Source organism: Nerophis ophidion, linkage group LG22 (assembly GCF_033978795.1).
Source record: "Nerophis ophidion isolate RoL-2023_Sa linkage group LG22, RoL_Noph_v1.0, whole genome shotgun sequence".
NCBI classification, from domain to species: Eukaryota; Metazoa; Chordata; class Actinopteri; order Syngnathiformes; family Syngnathidae; genus Nerophis; species Nerophis ophidion.
In genome coordinates, this window is record NC_084632.1 from 33237057 (window position 1) to 33256203 (window position 19147).

General features: G+C 43.6%; 1 protein-coding gene across 3 annotated transcripts in view; it reads right to left on the reverse strand.

Annotated features, from left to right (window-relative positions):
* The window catches only part of pde4ba (phosphodiesterase 4B, cAMP-specific a), a 530844-nt gene that overhangs the window by 394970 nt on the left and 116727 nt on the right, over positions 1 to 19147 (reverse strand). The window contains exons 1-2 of one of the 3 annotated variants that reach the window (XM_061883739.1): positions 12319 to 12693; positions 11925 to 12235 (exon numbers count right to left, since the gene is read on the reverse strand). The exons of 1 other annotated variant lie outside the window; for it this stretch is intronic. In XM_061883739.1, coding sequence (XP_061739723.1) covers positions 11925 to 12148 — 224 coding nt within the window. In that variant the 5' untranslated portion in view covers positions 12149 to 12235; positions 12319 to 12693. Of the gene's footprint in view, positions 1 to 11924; positions 12694 to 19147 lie in introns of those variants that run through there. One more of the 3 variants, XM_061883738.1, reaches the window with a different exon arrangement.

Consider the following 19147-nt stretch of genomic DNA (forward strand, 5'->3'; position numbering starts at 1 on the left):
CGCACGTGCTGTCTTCTGCCCGTCAGGAAGTCATTGATCCACCTGCAGAGGGAATCGGGCACGCTGAGCCGGTAGAGCTTGTCTCGTAGCAGTCCAGGGAGGATGGTGTTGAAGGCAGAGCTGAAGTCCACAAACAGGATCCTCGCGTAGGTTCCTGGGGAGTCCAGATGCTCCAGGATGAAGTGGAGGGCCAGGTTCACTGCATCATCCACAGACCTGTTCGCTCTGCAGGCCAACTGCAGTGGGTCCAGGAGGGGGGCGGTGATGTCCTTGAGGTTGGGCAGGACCAAGCACTCAAAGGACTTCATGACCACAGACGTCAGCGCCACCGGCCTGTAGTCATTAAGTCCTGTGATCCGAGCTTTCGTGGGGACAGGGACGATGGTGGAGGTCTTGAAACAGGACGGCACGCCGCATAGCTCCAGAGAGGTGTTAAAAATGTCAGTGAAGACAGGAGCCAGCTGATCAGTGTCTCAAGGTGGAGGGGGAGACACCATCAGGCGTGGGGGCCTTCCATGTGTTCAGCTTCAAGAACTGCCGGCGTATATCCTCCTCTCGGATGGAGAGGGCCTTTTGTGAGGTCCTGTGATGTTCTTGGGGTCCTTTAATGACCTTGGAGTCCTTTAAGTCCTTTAATGTAAGGTGGAACATTACGCATGTAAAGAAAGAAAAAGACACATTGTGAGTCTAGAATAACACTGTGCGCACGCAGAGTGTGCTTTCATTTGCAACAGTTTTGGCACTGTTCCAAACACCTCTTCCAGTCGGCGTTTCAGTGTTATAACTTCACCTTCATCTTTAGTTTTTAAGCCAAAATGTGTTCGTTCTCCCATTTCTGTCTACACACTGTGTTTGTAAGTATTTCATGATTGTGCGCTGCCGAACATGCTCATAAACCAGCAGTGATACGACTGTACTTTTCAGAAGCGGTATAGTACCGAACATGATCCAATAGTACTGCGGTACTGTACTAATACCGGTAAACCGTACAACCCTACTGTATACGTTACTGTTTGTTAGAAATGGCGACAGCAGAGGATTTTAGCATGCATGTGCATGTACAAGCCAGTCTGCCACACAACAAGCGGATTGAGGAAAAAGAAGGAACTTATTGGGACAGCATGGCTCAGTTGCTAGAGTGATCACGCCAGCAACTTTTGGTTACAGGCTCTATCCCCGCTTCCACCTTTCTATTCACTGCCATAGTGTCCTTGGGCAAGACCTGCTCACAGTGCCACCCCATACATACATACACACACACACACATATATATATATATATATATATATGTCTTGATTGGATTATCCGGAGAATAGTGCTCGATACCGTGGTAGAGCGCAATATGTAGGTGTGGGAAAAAATCACAAGACTACTTCATCTCTACAGATCTGTTTCATGAGGGGTTCCCTCAATCATCAGGAGATTTTAATGGAAGCATTCACATACAATGGTTTATATAGAGCACAGAGTGGGTGGGTACAAGCAGGCGTAGGGTGTGGTGATTGGCTCATGTGTTACCTAGGAGGTGTTTCCGCCTGTGGCGGCATGTTGAAATGATTTCACTGCGCTTGTTGAGGGATGATAGATCTGGATGATATATAATAAACAGTTTCTCTTTTAAGCATAAGTTGCATCTTTTATTACCACTGTTGTAAGGTGTGCTGGATGCAAGAATTTGCCATGTTATTGAATATTCAACATTATTGTCTTTGAGGTTCCAAATGTGTTTGCTGAGTTCGGTAGAATTCTGCAAAGTCTGGTTTCTAAAGGAGGCGTTGTGATTATTCCATCTTGTTTTGAACGCTCCTTCGGTTAATCCTACGTACGTGTCGGATGTGTTAATGTCCTTGCGTATTACCTTTGCTTGGTAAACGACTGATGCTTGTAAGCACCCCCCGTTGAGAGGGCAATCAGGTTTCTTGCGACAGTTACATTCTTTATTGGTTTCAGAGTCGTTTAGTCTGGGGGTAGGCAGTCCTTTTGCAATTGCTTTGTTGTGGTTTGAAATGATTTGTTGCATGTTATTCATACAGCTGTAGCTCAATTTAATGTTGTTCTTGTTGAATATTTTTCTTAGGGTGTTGCCTTTGGGGAAGTGTTTGTCGATCAGAGTGAGGAACTTGTGGCCGATGTTGGTTGAGACGTCTTTGCTGAATGGCGGATTGTACCAGATGATGTTGTTTCGTTTTCTGCTCTTTTTTGGTTGGTTTCCTGGGGTGGGTTCATAGGTGAGGGTGAAGTTGTATCCGCTTTCATCAAGTGCTTTCTGGTACGGGGGGGTTGCTTGGTCGAATTCAGCTTTGCTGGATGACAGCATCGATAGCCTTTTATTAATTCAGGTAGGTATTCTTTTCGTGGTGGTGGGTGGGTGGTTGCTGTCGTGGTGCACGTATTGGAGTGTTGTGTTGGGTTTCGTGAATGGTTGGTAGCTGTTATTTCTCAGGTTGAAAGTGACGTCGAGGAAGTTGACGGTTTGCTTGTTGGCTTCAATCGTGATCCTTAGGCCGTTTTCTTTGAAGATTTGGCATATGCGCTTCTTGGTGTTCTCGCTGCTCCTTGGCGAGGCGCGGCACACTGCCAGTCCATCATCACGGTAAATACCAAGGTTCAGGTTGAGGCTAGCAAGCTGGGAGAGGAGGAAACTCCCAACGAGTTCGCACGTTTCTGCTCCGTCAAAACTCCCCATAGTAACGTCAAATGTTGAATTGTTCTTTTTTTGCCATGGTGTACTGTTGTGGATGAGTATGGAGTTCTTTGCGTGGATGATGATGTTTCTTTCGTTGCCTGTGATTGAGTCGTAGTCCGAGGCGAAGTTTAGTGCTTGGGTCAGTAGGTCTTGCGTGATGGAAGGGTAAAATTCTTCGATGTCGAAGGAGATAAAGTTGTGTTGTTGTTTGTCTTGGATGTTGTTGAACCATTTGAACGAAACAACATCATCTGGTACAATCCGCCATTCAGCAAAGACGTCTCAACCAACATCGGCCACAAGTTCCTCACTCTGATCGACAAACACTTCCCCAAAGGCAACACCCTAAGAAAAATATTCAACAAGAACAACATTAAATTGAGCTACAGCTGTATGAATAACATGCAACAAATCATTTCAAACCACAACAAAGCAATTGCAAAAGGACTGCCTACCCCCAGACTAAACGACTCTGAAACCAATAATGAATGTAACTGTCGCAAGAAACCTGATTGCCCTCTCAACGGAAGGTGCTTACAGACATCAGTCGTTTACCAAGCAAAGGTAATACGCAAGGACATTAACACATCCGACACGTACGTAGGATTAACCGAAGGAGCGTTCAAAACAAGATGGAATAATCACAACGCCTCCTTTAGAAACCAGACTTTGCAGAATTCTACCGAACTCAGCAAACACATTTGGAACCTCAAAGACAATAATGTTGAATATTCAATAACATGGCAAATTCTTGCATCCAGCACACCTTACAAGAGTGGTAATAAAAGATGCAACTTATGCTTAAAAGAGAAACTGTTTATTATATATCATCCAGAGCTATCATCCCTCAACAAGCGCAGTGAAATCATTTCAACATGCCGCCACAGGCGCGACCCCAAAAAAAGGGAATAAGCGGTAGAAAATGGATGGATGGATGGATATATATATACATATATATATATATTTATATTGTGGTGTCTCACTCAAGCACCACCTGACAGGTAAGCACCTTACAGGGGAGCCAGGGCATAGAGGCAGAGTGAAACATGGAAGACAACGCCCCACCCTTGGCCGCATCATCGGGGGGCGGTACATTCCCCTCTACCTGTTCAATCAGCCTGAAGTGCCACCAGCTGTGCAGCCAAGTGGAGCCCAGCTACAAACCTTTCTTAACTCTGCCTCATGTCAAGGCAGGTGCATCAGGCGGTAAGTGAGACAACCACAATTTCCCCACTAAAGACATTACTGGTGAAATGTTTACTTGTGTTTCTATTGTTTATAGGCAATTATCTACAACATGGAAAGAAGTTTGACAGAATTTCTAGGCGCAGTCAAGGCGTTGAGGGGTTCCGGTTTGGTGGCCGCAGGATTAGGTCTCTGCTTTTTGCAGATGTTGTGGTCCTGATGGCTTCATCTGACCGGGATCTTCAGCTCTCACTGGATCGGTTTGCAGCCGAGTGTGAAGCGACCGGAATGAGAATCAGCACCTCCAAGTCCGAGTCCATGGTTCTCGCCCGGAAAAGGGTGGAATGCCATCTCCGGGTTGGGGAGGAGACCCTGCCCCAAGTGGAGGAGTTTAAGTACCTAGGAGTCTTGTTCACGAGTGGGGGAAGAGTGGATCGTGAGATCGACAGGCGGATCGGTGCGGCGTCTTCAGTAATGCGGACGTTGTAACTATCCGTTGTGGTGAAGAAGGAGCTGAGCCGGAAGGCAAAGCTCTCAATTTACCGGTCGATCTTCGTTCCCATCCTCACCTATGGTCATGAGCTTTGGGTCATGACCGAAAGGATAAGATCGGGTACAAGCGGGCGAAATGTGTATCCTCCGCCGTGTGGCGGGGCTCTCCCTTAGAGATAGGGTGAAAAGCTCTGCCATCCGGGAGGAACTCAAAGTAAAGGCGCTGCTCCTCCACATCGAGAGGAGCCAGATGAGGTGGTTCAGGCATCTGGTCAGGATGCCACCCGAACGCCTCCCGAGGGAGGTGTTTAGGGCACGTCCAACCGGTAGGAGGCCACGGGGAAGACCAAGGACACGTTGGGAAGACTATGTCTCCCGGCTGGCCTGGGAACGCCTCGGGATCCCCCAGGAAGAGCTAGACGAAGTGGCTGGGGAGAGGGAAGTCTGGGTTTCCCTGCTTAGGCTGTTGCCCCCGCGACCCGACCTCGGATAAGCGGAAGAAGATGGATGGATGGATGGATGGAAAGAAGTGTGCTGTGTGCAGGATTGAGAGCCCCGGATGGGAGAGATTTATGTTTGTTAATGGACACTTTAAGTTTGATTATTCCACACCCCGCCCTTCCTAAAAAGACTTGTAAAATAAATGCCCTTTTGGCTTACTGCAAAACCAATCTTGTGTCTTGGTGAGAGTCAGGGTACCACAATATATATTTATATATATATATATATATATATATATATATATATAGGCTTCACGGTGGCAGAGGGGTTAGTGCGTCTGCCTCACAATACGAAGTTCCTGCAGTCCTGGAACTTTCTGTGTGGAGTTTGCATGTTCTCCCCTTGAATGCGTGGGTTCCCTCCGGGTACTCCGGCCTCCTCCCACCTCCAAAGACATGCACCTGGGGATAGGTTGATTGGCAACACCAAATTGGCCCTAGTGTGTGAATGTGAGTGTGAATGTTGTCTGTCTATCTGTGTTGGACCTGCGATGAGGTGGCGACTTGTCCAGGGTGTACCCTGCCTTCCGCCCGATTGTAGCTGAGATAGGCGCCAGCGCCCCCCACGACCCCAATAGGGAATAAGCAGTAGAAAATGGATGGATGGATATATATATATATATATATATATATATATATATATATATATATATATATATATATATATATATATATATATATATATATATATATATATATATATATATATATATCAATCAATGTTTACTTATATAGCCCTAAATCACTAGTGTCTCAAAGGGCTGCACAAACCACTACGACATCCTCGGTAGGCCCACATAAGGGCAAGGAAAACTCACACCCAGTGGGACGTCGGTGACAATGATGACTATGAGAACATATATATATATATATATATATATATATATATATATATATATATATATATATATATATATATGTGTATATATATATATATATATATATATATATATATATGTGTATATATATATATATATATATATATATATATATATATATGTGTATATATATATATGTGTATATATATATATATATATATATATATATATATATATATATATATATATATATATATATATATATATATGTGTATATATATGTGTATATATATATATATATATATATATATATATATATATATATATATAAAACATACTTGATATATATACACCACACTGGTTTAAATGTAGCTTAAAGGGCTACTGAAATGCGATTTTCTTATTCAAACAGGGATAGCAGGTCCATTCTATGTGTCATACTTGATCATTTCGCGATATTGCCATATTTTTGCTGAAAGGATTTAGTAGAGAACATCGACGATAAAGTTCGCAACTTTTGGTCGCTAATAAAAACGCCTTGCCTGTACTGTAAGTAGCAGACGATGTGCGCGTGACGTCACTGGTTGTAGGGCTCCTCATATTGTTTATAATCATAGCCACCAGCAGCAAGAGCGATTCGGACCAAGAAAGCAACGATTTCCCCATTAATTTGAGCGAGGATGAGGAAAGTTAAAGTGAAGCACTAGAAGAAAAAAAAGGCAAAGGCAGTGGGAGTGATTCAGATGTTAGACACATTTACTAGGATAATTCTAGAAAATCCCTTATATGATTATTGTGTTACTAGTGTTTTAGTGAGATTATATAGTCATACCTGAAAGTCGGAGGGGTAGGGTGACCGCCAGTGTCTCTGATGGAAACCATGGAGGAGCCAAAAAAGTCCCAGCTGCCTCTTTGACAGCTGCTGCAGGAGGACACAAGCTCCTGCAGCCAACTTAATACCACAATTTTCTCACCGAAACATGTTCGCTTGGCCGCTCTGTTCCATATTAAAGCTTCACAACAAACAAAGAAACACCGCCTGTGTTTTGGTTGCTAAAGGCAGCTCAAATCCACTGCTTTCCACCAACAGCATTCTTCTTTATAGTCTCCATTATTAATTGAACAAATTGCAAAAGATTCAGCAACACAGATGTCCAAATACTGTGTAATTATGCGATTAAAGCAGATGACTTTTAGCCGTGAGCGGTGCTGGGATAGAATGTCCGCTCCAACCAATAACGTCACAAGCATGCGTCAACATAAGCGTCATCATTCCACAACGTTTTCAACAGGAAACTTTGCGGGAAATTTAAAATTGCAATTTAGTAAACTAAACCGGCTGTATTGGCATGTGTTGCAATGTTAAGATTTCATCATTGATATATAAACTATCAGACTGCAAGGTCGGTTGTAGTGGGTTTCAGTAGGCCTTTAAAGATGTAGATGATGGACTTCACTTGGTAAAGTGCTTTAAGTCTCTGGAGAAAAGCGCTATATAAATATAATTCACACTTCACATTGACTACAACTGAATTGTAATGGCGGACTCGCGCAAAGCTCTTCAGGTAAACCTCTACCATGTATGGCGATATCTGCTGAATTATGTAATGGCAAAACACCTCACTAAAATTTCAAATTCCTAACAGATTTGGAGCAAGTTTGGAAAAAGGCAAGTGTCTTTTACCACATCTGACTTAATATGGCAGACTCACGCAAAACTTTTCAGGTTAACCTCTACCTCAGTGGTTCTCAAATGGGGGTACGTGTACCCCCTTGGGGGTACTTGAAGTTATGCCAAGGGGTACGTGAGATTTTTCAAAAATAAAATATGCGATTCTAAAAATAGCAACAATTAAAAAATCCTTTATAAATATATTTATTGAATAATACTTCAGAAAAATATGAATGTAAGTTCATGAAGTGTGAAAAGAAATGCAACAATGTAATATTCAGTGTTGACAGCTAGATTTTTTTGTGGACATGTTCCATAAATATTGATGTTAAAGATTTCTTTTTTTGTGGAGAAATTTTTACAATTAAGTTCATGAATCCAGATGGATCTCTATTACAATCCCCAAAGAGGGCACTTTAAGTTGAAGATTACTTCTATGTGTAGTAATCTTTATTTATAATTGAATCACTTGTTTATTTTTCAACAAGTTTTTAGTTATTTGTATATCTTTTTTTCCAAATAGTTCAAGAAAGACCACTACAAATGAGCAATATTTTGCACTGTTATACAATTTAATAAATCAGAAACTGATGACATAGTGCTGTATTTTACTTCTTTATCTCTTTTTCTTCAACTAAAAATGCTTTGCTCTGGTTAGGAGGGGGTACTTGAATTAAAAAAAAATGTTCACAGGGAGTACGTCTCTGAAAAAAGGTTGAGAACCACTGCTCTACCATACGTGGCGTTATCTGGAGTTAAAGTTAGTTCTGCATAATAGGATCCATGTATTTAATTTTTGTATCGTCCATCCCCAACTCCCCGCAGATATCTCCTAGCTCGGAAAGAGGCTGCAAAGGAAGAGATGAAGCGATAAGCCCACTTAAAGGGGAAGCTTCTAGACCCCAAACGCAGTGTTAAAGGCAATGTGCATATGTGAACTCACACACATACAGTACATAGATACATATGGATGTCGTAGGTAGAAACCAAACAACCGTGACAAACGAGAAGACAAATCCCAAACAGCGGTTGGACATCTCTTCTGCATCACACAAACAGTACAGCCTGCAGACACAAAGGTGCAGGGAACAGATCCGTATCTGAACTCATTTCCTCTAACACACAAACACACACACACTTCCTCCCTCCTCCTTGCAGTGACAAGCCCACTTTATCATATGCTGATTAGTGCTCTGCTTGATGGTCTTCACCTTCATAAATCTCATTACACACAAAGCACATCTGTCTTCTTATGCTCCAACACAAGAGGGGTAGTCATTTTAGAGAAAAAAAGCAAGAGTCACCTTGAAACTCGGAAGTACGAAATAAGTCGTTGTTTTTTTTACCCCCCCTACAGGCCACTAATCCGCACATTGCATAACCCCGCAAACACTCCAGTCAGTGCAGAGGAATAAAAAGGAGTGAGGGGATGGGCGGGTGGGGGAGAAAAAGGACAAAAATAGCAAGTTGGAAAGCGATTCATTCATAAAACCGAGATGTGGGCATCTTGCTGAGGTTGATGTTTTGGAGTGTTATACATCCATCCATCCATCCATCATCTTCCGCTTATCCGAGGTCGGGTCGCGGGGGCAGCAGCCTAAGCAGGGAAGCCCAGACTTCCCTCTCTCCAGCCACTTCGTCTAGCTCTTCCCGGGGGATCCCGAGGCGTTCCCAGGCCAGCCGGGAGACATAGTCTTCCCAACGTGTCCTGGGTCTTCCCCGTGGCCTCCTACCAGCTGGACGTGCCCTAAACACCTCCCTAGGGAGGCGTTCGGGTGGCATCCTGACCAGATGCCCGAACCACCTCATCTGGCTCTTCTCGATGTGTTATACAATAAATGGTAACACTTTAGTATGGGGAACATATTCACCATTAATTAGTTGCTTATTAAAGTAACAGAGCCCTTATTCAGAGTTATTTGGACACTAGGGGAACATATAAGGGTTAGGGTTAAGAATAAGCAATAATTCTGAGGTTATTGATGGAAGACTCTTAGTTATTGGCTTAATGGTTGTATAACAAGGCCATGCAGAATAAGGCATTAATAAGTACTTAATAATGACTAATTAAGAGCTAATATGTTACTAATTTGCATGTTAAGTTAAGTTAAAGTACCAATGATTGTCACACACACACTAGGTGTGGCGAAATTATCCTCTGCATTTGACCCATCACCCTTGATCACCCTCTGGGAGGTGAGGGGAGCAGTGAGCAGCAGCGGTGGCCGCGCCCCGGAATGATTTTTGGGGATTTAACCCCCAATTCCAACCCCTTGATGCTGAGTGCCAAGCAGGGAGGTAATTGGTCCCATTTTTATAGTCTTTGGTATGACTCGGCCGGGGTTTGAACTCATAAGCAACTAATTAATGATGAATATGTTCCCCATACTAAAGTGGAACCAAAAATAATATCAAAATCAAATTAACAGAATGTTGTTTATGTAGTTTGCTCATTTTCCTCGACTGGTGCACTATTTTTTTTTTCTTACTTAAGTAGCATAATCTACAAAGAATTGCTATTGCGACATATAGTGCAGTGGTTCTCAAATGGTGGTACGCGTACCCCTGGGGGTGCTTGAAGGTATGCCAAGGGGTACGTGAGATTTTTTTTTAATATTCTAAAAATAGCAACAATTCAAAAATCCTTTATAAATATATTTATTGAATTATACTTCAACATAATATGAATGTAAGTTCCTGAACTGTGAAAAGAAATTCAACAATGCAATATTCAGTGTTGACAGATAGATTTTTTTGTGCACATGTTCCATAAATATTGATGTTAAAGATTTATTTTTTTATGAAGAAATGTTTGTAATTACCATTATTTGTAATATGCACCTGCCTTGAATTGCGGCTGGGCAAAACTCACTCCCCAAATTAATAAGCGCATGCTTACTTTTACCGGTGGGTCAATTTTGTGTTGTCACGACTGACCCTTCCCCTGCCATCATTTCAAGACTTTAGCTGTGTGTAAACCAGGGGATCTTGTTCCACAGCCATACAGATCACACTAATGGTTGTGATATAAAACAACTTCAACACTCTTAATAATATGTGCCACACTCTGTGAACCCTAACCAAACACATTTCTAGAGAACATAAGCCCTGCAACACACCACAAACGCAACCGAACACCTACCCACAATGCAATGCATCCACGACTCCTGGCTACACTGTCCATACACCCCTGGCACCAAACTCCGCCCCCCTCTGTGCGTTGGTTGAGGTGGTATATGAGATGGCGACTTGTCCAGGGTGTAGCAACTCTACCAACCGGCATAGCTAGGTTGGTAGAGTGGCCGTGCCAGCAACTTGAGGGTTGCAGGTTCGATTCCCGCTTCTGCCATCCTAGTCACTGCCGTTGTGTCCTTGGGCAAGACACTTTACCCACCTGCTCCCAGTGCCACCCACACTGGTTTAAAAAAAAAAATGTAACTTAGATATTGGGTTTCACTATGTAAAAGCGCTTTGAGTCACTAGAGAAAAGCGCTATATAAATATAATTCCGCCCGATTGTAGCTGAGATAGGCGCCAGCGCCCCCCGCGACCCCGAAAGGGAATAAGCGGTAGGAAATGGATGGATGGATGAATCACTTGTTTATTTTTCAACAAGTTTTTGTTATTTTATATCTTTTTTTCCAAATAGTTCAAGAAAGACCACCACAAATGAGCAATATTTTGCACTGTTATACAATTTAATAAATCAGAAACTGATGACATAGTGCTGTATTTTACCTCTTTATCACTTTTTTTTCGACCAAAAATGCTTTGCTCCGATTACGGGGGTACTTGAATTTAAAAAATGTTCACAGGGGGTACATCACTGAAAAATTTCGGCTCATTTTTGTACTAACTCAAGGTGAATAGTGTGAATGTTGTCTGTGTTGGCCCTGCGATGAGGTGGCAACTTGTCCAGGGTGTACACCGCCTTCCGTCCGAATGCAGCGGAGATAGGCTCCAGCGACCCCCCGTGGCCATGAACGGGATAAGCGATAGTAAAAAGGATGGATGGATGTGTTCCCCATACTTTAATAAAGTGTTACCCAATACAAAAGTGGGGATGCATTGTGTTGTTTTGCACTCTATTCATAGAGTTCCGTCTAGAGGCACCAGACCGCAAATTAAGTTGCCCATCCTTAAAATGGGTATACCCGTCTAAATCCTGTATGACGAAAGTGCACATTTCTGTAAAATTAGAAAATGAGGGGAGATGAAATGATAGATCAAACACATGAGATCCCGCATGTGACGCTGGTTTGGTTGCATAACCTCCTAACCCAGTGACAAACCACCAGACAGCAGTCATATTTTAGCCTCACTCATGATAACAAGTGTTAAATTTGCCATGTTGTGACGGATGAAGCAATCGCTGGCACGCTTTTTTCCTTCGATCTATCGCATTCCACTTCCCTCCCTCGAGCTGTAACCCTCCCTTCCCGTTGTTTGCCGGTCTTATCTTTGTGCTTTCACCAACTCGCTCCAGGCTCCCATCAATTACTTCCGTTTTTTCCCCATCAATGTAAGAATCTTCTCACATCTTGACTTTGTTTGAACCCCGGCAGCCTTACCAGGTGTGTGCCACGGTGAAGCGCCGCCTCTGCCTGATGCTCTTGTTGACCATCAGCTTGCGGAAGAGCCGCGGGGAGCTCCGCGGGGAAAGTTTAGGGGACGTGGTGCCCCGTTTTCCTCCAACCACGCCCGGGATCTTGGGGGGCTCCAGCTCCAGATGCATATGCTCCTTGAACGTCCGAATGCAGGAGTCCATCTCGACGCTCAGCTCGTTCGAGGACATCTCTGCGGGCGTGGTGTGACAGGCTCTTTTACGAATTCCGCCACTGGCTGTCCGAAGTCAGTCACACATAGCTGGTTTCGTCTTCCTCTTGATGATCCAGAACAAGTCAGGTTGCAGAGGAAACAATGAGGCTATGTCGTACACCCCTGAGGAGGCCAACACACACATACCTTTTGTGTAGTTCGGGTGTTGCTCTGCCTCCGCGCTGTTCGTAACGGGTTTAGGGATTCTAGCACCCAGCAGTCGTGCCCACTCCTCTCGTCCGTTCATCCGAGGCTCACAAGATGAGTTGACACACAACGGGGTCACGTCTAACCCCGTGGAGGACAGAAGAATTCAATGTCTCCTGGTCTGGATGTTAAGCTGGTTCTGGTTATGTTTCTGTGGCTCCAGACAAAAAAAGCACATCCCAGGACCAACTCTTTCTGGCGGGCTATGAAAGATTCAGAGGATCTTAAAATTGCGCCGCTCTCTCCATCATCCTCTGCTTGACTGACCTCTTCGGGGAGAAAACAGCCCCCACTTTTCTCCAAAAGGCACTCCCGATGTGCACTCGTTCTACGCTCAGCCCCGAGTCAGGCAGACCGGTAAAAAAAGTAAGCATGCGCTTTCTCAGGCAAGCTTGTTCATTGAAGATACACACAGCTGAGAGCAGGCATGCAGCGAGCACGAGCCGCGCCTCCGCTGCACAGGATTGGCTGGTGGCCGCCGTGACGACAAGCAGGCAGGCTCGGTAACAGGTTGCTCATTTTTTCATGATTTATTTTTTTGCTATTGAGGGGATTCGTGGGAATTTTGATGATGCCGCGACCTTTAGCGAGGCCGGCAAGCGCAAGTTTAGGCCAAGAAAAAGCATTATTCGCTCAGGAGATAAAGGCATACAGCTTAATGGGAACTGAAACACACACAGTGCTCAAAAGGTCAGCTCATTTAAATAAACGCTGTACTTCAAAGGCCTTAGCAATAATCCACACATAAAATCACTGTGCATTACAATCCCTACCACACAATTTCATGCATCAATAATTGTGGCTATGATCCGAATGGAAGCAATTTATACAGAAAGGATAAACATAAACACTTTCTTCATTGAGGGCTAAAAAAAAAAGCCACAGAAAGTAAAAACAGAACAAGAGAAAATACATTCTAAAGCAATATTAAAGAAAAGTAGGGGGCCCCGGAGAGGAGGGTCCAGACTGAGGCCAAGGGGAAAAAAACCTTAGCCATAGCACACAAAGGCATGTGTGTAAGAGAGAAACATCAAACATCAAAGAAGACAAAGGACATTAAAGACATTAAAAGAGCATAGCTGATGCAACCAGTCATTTATACATACAGCGAAAGTAAGCCAAAAACCCAAAAAAAACAAGCAAACAAAAATACATATACACTGTGGAGGCCTCTGCTGTGTTCTACGCCAGTGGTTCTTAACCTTTTTTCAGTGATGTACCACATGTGAACATTTCTTTAATTCAAGTACCCCCGTAATCAGAGCAAAGCATTTTTGGTTGAAAAAAAGAGATAAAGAAGTAAAATACAGCACTATGTCATCAGTTTCTGATTTATTAAATTGTATAACAGTGCAAAACCTTTCTTTCTTGAACTATTTGGGAAAAAAGGTATAAAAATAACTAAAAACTTGTTGAAAAATAAACAAGTGATTCAATTATAAATAAAGATGTATACACATAGAAGTAAGCATCAACTTAAAGTGCCCTCTTTGGGGATTGTAATAGAGATCCTGTCACATTTAGAACGCATAGTGATGCGCGAAGGTTTCACCCCAAGATGCAGTGGGACCAGACAGGCAAGATAGCAGGTAAGAGCTGATTTTAATATACAAAAGGGTAAACGAAAACTTGTACAAAACATAAATGAAACGGCGTGCCTACGCACAGAAAGCTAATGCTACTAGTTAGCAAGCATCGAGTCCGAAGTGTCCACAGAAGCGCGTGTCGAGCGCACAGAAGCCAAGACGTGACTTAGCAAGGTTAATGAAAAGCTGAATAATAACCGTGACTGTTGCTTACCGCAAACCATGAGCCAAGAACGAACTGAGGTAGAATGCAGGCTTAAATACTAAAGTAAACAATTGCCAACAGGTGTGCGTCAAAAAGCAGAGCAGGTGGAAGAAATGAGAAACCATGGAAACGAGATAAAACAGGATGTGCAAAACTCAGAACAGGAAGAGTCCAAAAATAAAGATGTGGTCCGGGATTTTTTTTTTTTCCCCCCCAAGATGGCGCTGCTGTAGTGGCTGCTGTTGGCAGGAGCTCTGTGCTCTTGTATCATCCTTTTGTGTTTCCCTCTTGTTTTCAGGTGTTGTTGTACTTCTTAGCCTTTTGGTGCGGGACCCTTTGGGACTGTGTGACAAGGGGTGGTACATTCGTGACCTCTGTGGTGCTTTTTATGGACTTCTGGATCTGCCTCCCGGGAGCCTTTTGGCCATGGAGACCAGCTGCAGGGTCTCTGCCACACCGGAGTCGGTTTGGAGGGACTGGAGGAGATGCGGATGAGGGGACAGGACTGCGGAGCTAGCACTGAGCGCTGGGACGGAGAGGCTTCGCTATGTCTTGGGTGGGTGAGCAGGTGTCGGACACCTCGTCACCTTGGACATATCCTCGCTCATCCATGCGGACTGGACACTGGCCGAGAGTGGAGTCGGCTGTCTTGGTTGCTTTGTTGGGTCTGCTCCTGTCTCTGGCCATTCTCCCTCCGCCCCAGCGGACGATGGCGTGGAACACCGCAGAGGCCACCACAGTGGATATGTTTCTTTTACTTTTTATTCATAGCTGTATGTAGAAGTGTCTGGTTGTATCTGCTGATTTAATGTCTTTAATGTCCTCTGTGTTCTTTGATGTTTGATGTTTCCCTCTTACACACATGTAAGAGGGATGTGTACTATTGGCTATGAGTAGTTTTTTTCCCTTGGCCTCAGTCTGCACCCCCTCTCTAGGGCCCAGGCTAAGACCGATTTTTTATTTATTTTTATTTTAATCTTCTATTTTTTTGTCCCATCCCCCTTCCCTCCTATCTCATCTTTTTTGTAAGGGGCGCTGGAAGCCAGCAGACCCGTCAGCGATCCTGTTCTGTCTCCCTGTAATGTTTGATCTTGAATGAGATTGTGCTGAAAATTTTAATTTTCCTGAAGGAACTCTCCTGACGGAATAAATAAAGTACTATCCAATCTAAGATCCATCTGGATTCATGAACTTAATTATAAACATTTCTTCACAAAAAAAGAAATCTTTAACATCAATATTTATGGAACATGTCCACAAAAAAACAAGCTGTCAACGCTAAATATTGCATTGTTGCATTTATTTTCACAGTTTATGAACTTACATTCATATTTTGTTGAAGTATAATTCAATAAATATATTTATAAAGGATTTTTGAATTGTTGCTATTCTTAGAATATTTAAAAAAAAATCTCATGTACCCCTAGGCATACCTTCAAGTACCCCCAGGGGTACGCGTACCCCCATTTTAGAACCACTGTTATACGCCATTGTCTGCTCGGGTTGGGTGAGCGTGGCCAGAGACAGGAGCAGACCCAACAAAGCAACCAAGAGAGCCGACTCCACCCTCAGCCGCCCACTAAGTCTCGAGGATGCGTCTAAGGAGACCTCCGGTAATTTTAAACAAGGAAACACCGTGTGTTTGTGTGGCTAAAGGCTAAAGCTTCCCACCTCCATCTTTCTACTTTGACTCCTCCATTATTAATCGAACACATTCCAAAAGATTCAGCAACACAGATGTCCAGAATACTGTTTAATTGCGCGATGAAAAGAGACGACTTTTAGCCGAAAATGGTGCTGCGCTAATATTTCCTCTACAGTCCATGACGTCACGCGCACAAGTCATCATTACGCGACGTTTTCAACAAGAAACTCAGCGGGAAATTTAAAATTGTAATTTAGTAAACTAAACAGGCCGTATTGGCATGTGTTGCAATGTTAATATTTCATCATTGATATATAAACTATCAGACTGCGTGGTCGGTAGTAGTGGGTTTCAGTAGGCCTTCAATGATCAATATATCAATATATACATGTGCAATGAAATGTGCACTTTCTTTAAAATTAACAAGGAGGAAAGTTATGTTGCTTTTTTTTAAGTCACTCTGCCAGCTCCATCTGCAAAAATGGAAGCAACACACGAAAGTTACCTTCATGATCTGTCGCTAAACAAGGATTAAAAACCTGAGATAATGTTTTAACTTTCTTATGACACAAAGCAAAAAGTCTTGCCTGTCATTGTTGTTCCATCAGCTGGAGGTCCGACAGCAATCCTGACTAAAACAGTTAACTGTCAAATTGTCCCTGGCTACTAGGTCGCAAAGCCCTTTTTTTTTTTTTTATTCAAATGTTGCGTGCAAATAGAGGCATGTTTACGTTCAAACATACAATAAATCCTCTTAGTGTGTTTACAGGCAGCAAGGCAGTGTTGTTGAGCTTTGGAAATGACAACGTACAACCGTGACGTCATCAGAACAGTACAAGTCTCAGTTTGTGCCGTGTACACGCAAAAGTTGAGCAGAGGGTTATGGAACTCTACACTTTGCCCAGCGTTTGCAAAAGTCTGTGTTTTTAAACACAAAAGTATGCGTGTGTGCACAGGAGGCCTAAACGCAGAGATAAGTATGTGTTTATTAAGTATGGCCTAGTTTCACCTTGTAAATCTAAACAAACCTTTGCACGGTATATTTTCTAGACCAGGGGTCGGTAACCCGCGGCTCCGGAGCCGCATGCGGCTCTTTGGCCACTCTGATGTGGCTCAGCTGCATAATCGCCGACCCCCCGATTGTTACGGGGGGATTCCGGATTTCGGTGCCTCTCCCGGACATCACCCGGGGTCAACATTCTCCGATTTTCACTCGGACTACAATATTGAGGGCGTGCCGTGATGGATTTACTGCCAACACGCCCGCCTTTATGCCACGCCATGCTATGCTATGCTATCTGCATGCCGGCCGGAATCATGCATTTCGCTGTTTCTATCGTCACACGTACGAGATTGCAAAGCATACTGGGTTATACAGGTTACAATGAAGGTTGTGATATAAACAACTTTAACACTCTTACTAATATGCGCCACACTGTGAACCCACACCAAACAAGAATGACAAACACATTTCGGGAGAACATTCTCACAGTAAACTAATCACTAATAAGTAGACTTATTAGTGATTCCTGGAGCCCAAAAAAAGTCTGCGGGCTATAGAGCGTTTTCCGTTCGGGCTCCAGTACTCTGGAATGCCCTCCCGGTAACAGTTCGAGATGCTACCTCAGCAGAAGCATTTAAGTCTCACCTTAAAACTCATCTGTATACTCTAGCCTTTAAATAGACCTCCTTTTTAGACCAGTTGATCTGCCGCTTCTTTTCTTTCTCCTATGTCCCCCCCTCCCTTGTGGAGGGGTTCCGGTCCGATGACCATGGATGAAGTACTGGCTGTCCAGAGTCGAGACCCAGGATGGACCGCTCGTCGGGACCCAGGATGGACCGCTCGCCTGTATCGATTGGGGACATCTCTACGCTGCTGATCCGCCTCCGCTTGAGATGGTCTCCTGTGGACGGGACTCTCGCTGCTGTCTTGGATCCGCTTTGAACTGAACTCTGACGGCTGTGTTGGAGCCACTATGGATTGAACTTTCACAGCATCATGTTGGACCCGCTCGGGGGGGGGTTGCCCACATCTGAGGTCCTCTCCAAGGTTTCTCATAGTCAGCATTGTCACTGGCGTCCCACTGGATGTGAATTCTCCCTGCCCACTGGGTGTGAGTTTTCCTTGCCCTTTTGTGGGTTCTTCCGAGGATGTTGTAGTCGTAATGATTTGTGCAGTCCTTTGAGACATTTGTGATTTGGGGCTATATAAATAAACATTGATTGATTGATTGAGGTAACACATTATAGACGCAACATAACAATTACTAAGAATCCCAAGCATCCATGACTCTTCTAGATTATATTATACACCCCCACTACCTCAACCCCGCCCACCTTAACCGACGCACGGAAGGGAGGGGTGGGGTTTGGTGCTAGCGGGAGTGTATAATATAGTCTGGAAGAGTCATGGATGCACGGTGATTCTGGGTAATTGTTACTGTGAGGATGTTCTCCTGAAATGTGTTTGTCATTCTTGTTTGGTGTGGGTTCAAAGTGTGGCGCATATTAGTAAGAGTGTTAAAGTTGATTATATCACACCCATCAGTGTAACCTGTATCACCCAGTATGCCTTGCAATCTTGTACGTGTATATGCGAAAGCCACATACAACATGATACTGGACTGGCAAGCTGTTTGTACATTTTGTAGAAGGCGTCAAAGGCAATGGCTTCATAGCACGCCCTTATTATTGTTATCTTGGTGACCCCCAGCAGATATCCGCGATAATGGTTTTGGCACCCATTGTCTTTTTTATTTTGTGAAATGGGTCAAAATGGCTCTTTGAGTGGTAAAGGTTGCCGACCCCTGTTCTAGATGGATGACAAAGATTGTTAAAAGTTTTAAAAATGTTACAAAATGTTACATTTTTGTGTAATTTCCACATGTTTTATTTTGTTAAATTTTACAGATCTGTTTTAAATAGTTTATTTTCTATGCTATGTGCCTCTTAAGACCTCACTGTTGGCCTTGTAAGGTGATGTTTGTCACGGTTTATCACACCACGCCTTAATTTGAGTTTCTTGGTAATTTTCTAAATGTGTGTGTAGTTTTTGTTCCTGTCTTATTTTGTGGTTTTCACTTCCTTTTTTCCCCTTTCCTGCAGCAGCACAGCAGTAATTAGCACTAAGTTGAGCTTTCGACAACATTTGTTGTGAGGACATTATTCACTGGTCACTAGACAATTTTTTCCATGCTGAGCTCAAGTATGCAAATACTTTGTTGACCCCATCTGCTCCACATTCCTTGTAAGTGTTTTTGCTGTGTTCCAGCATTTTGTTTTGTTTCCGTCATAGTCTGTCCAGTCACAGCACTTCCCTGTTGCTCTCGCTTT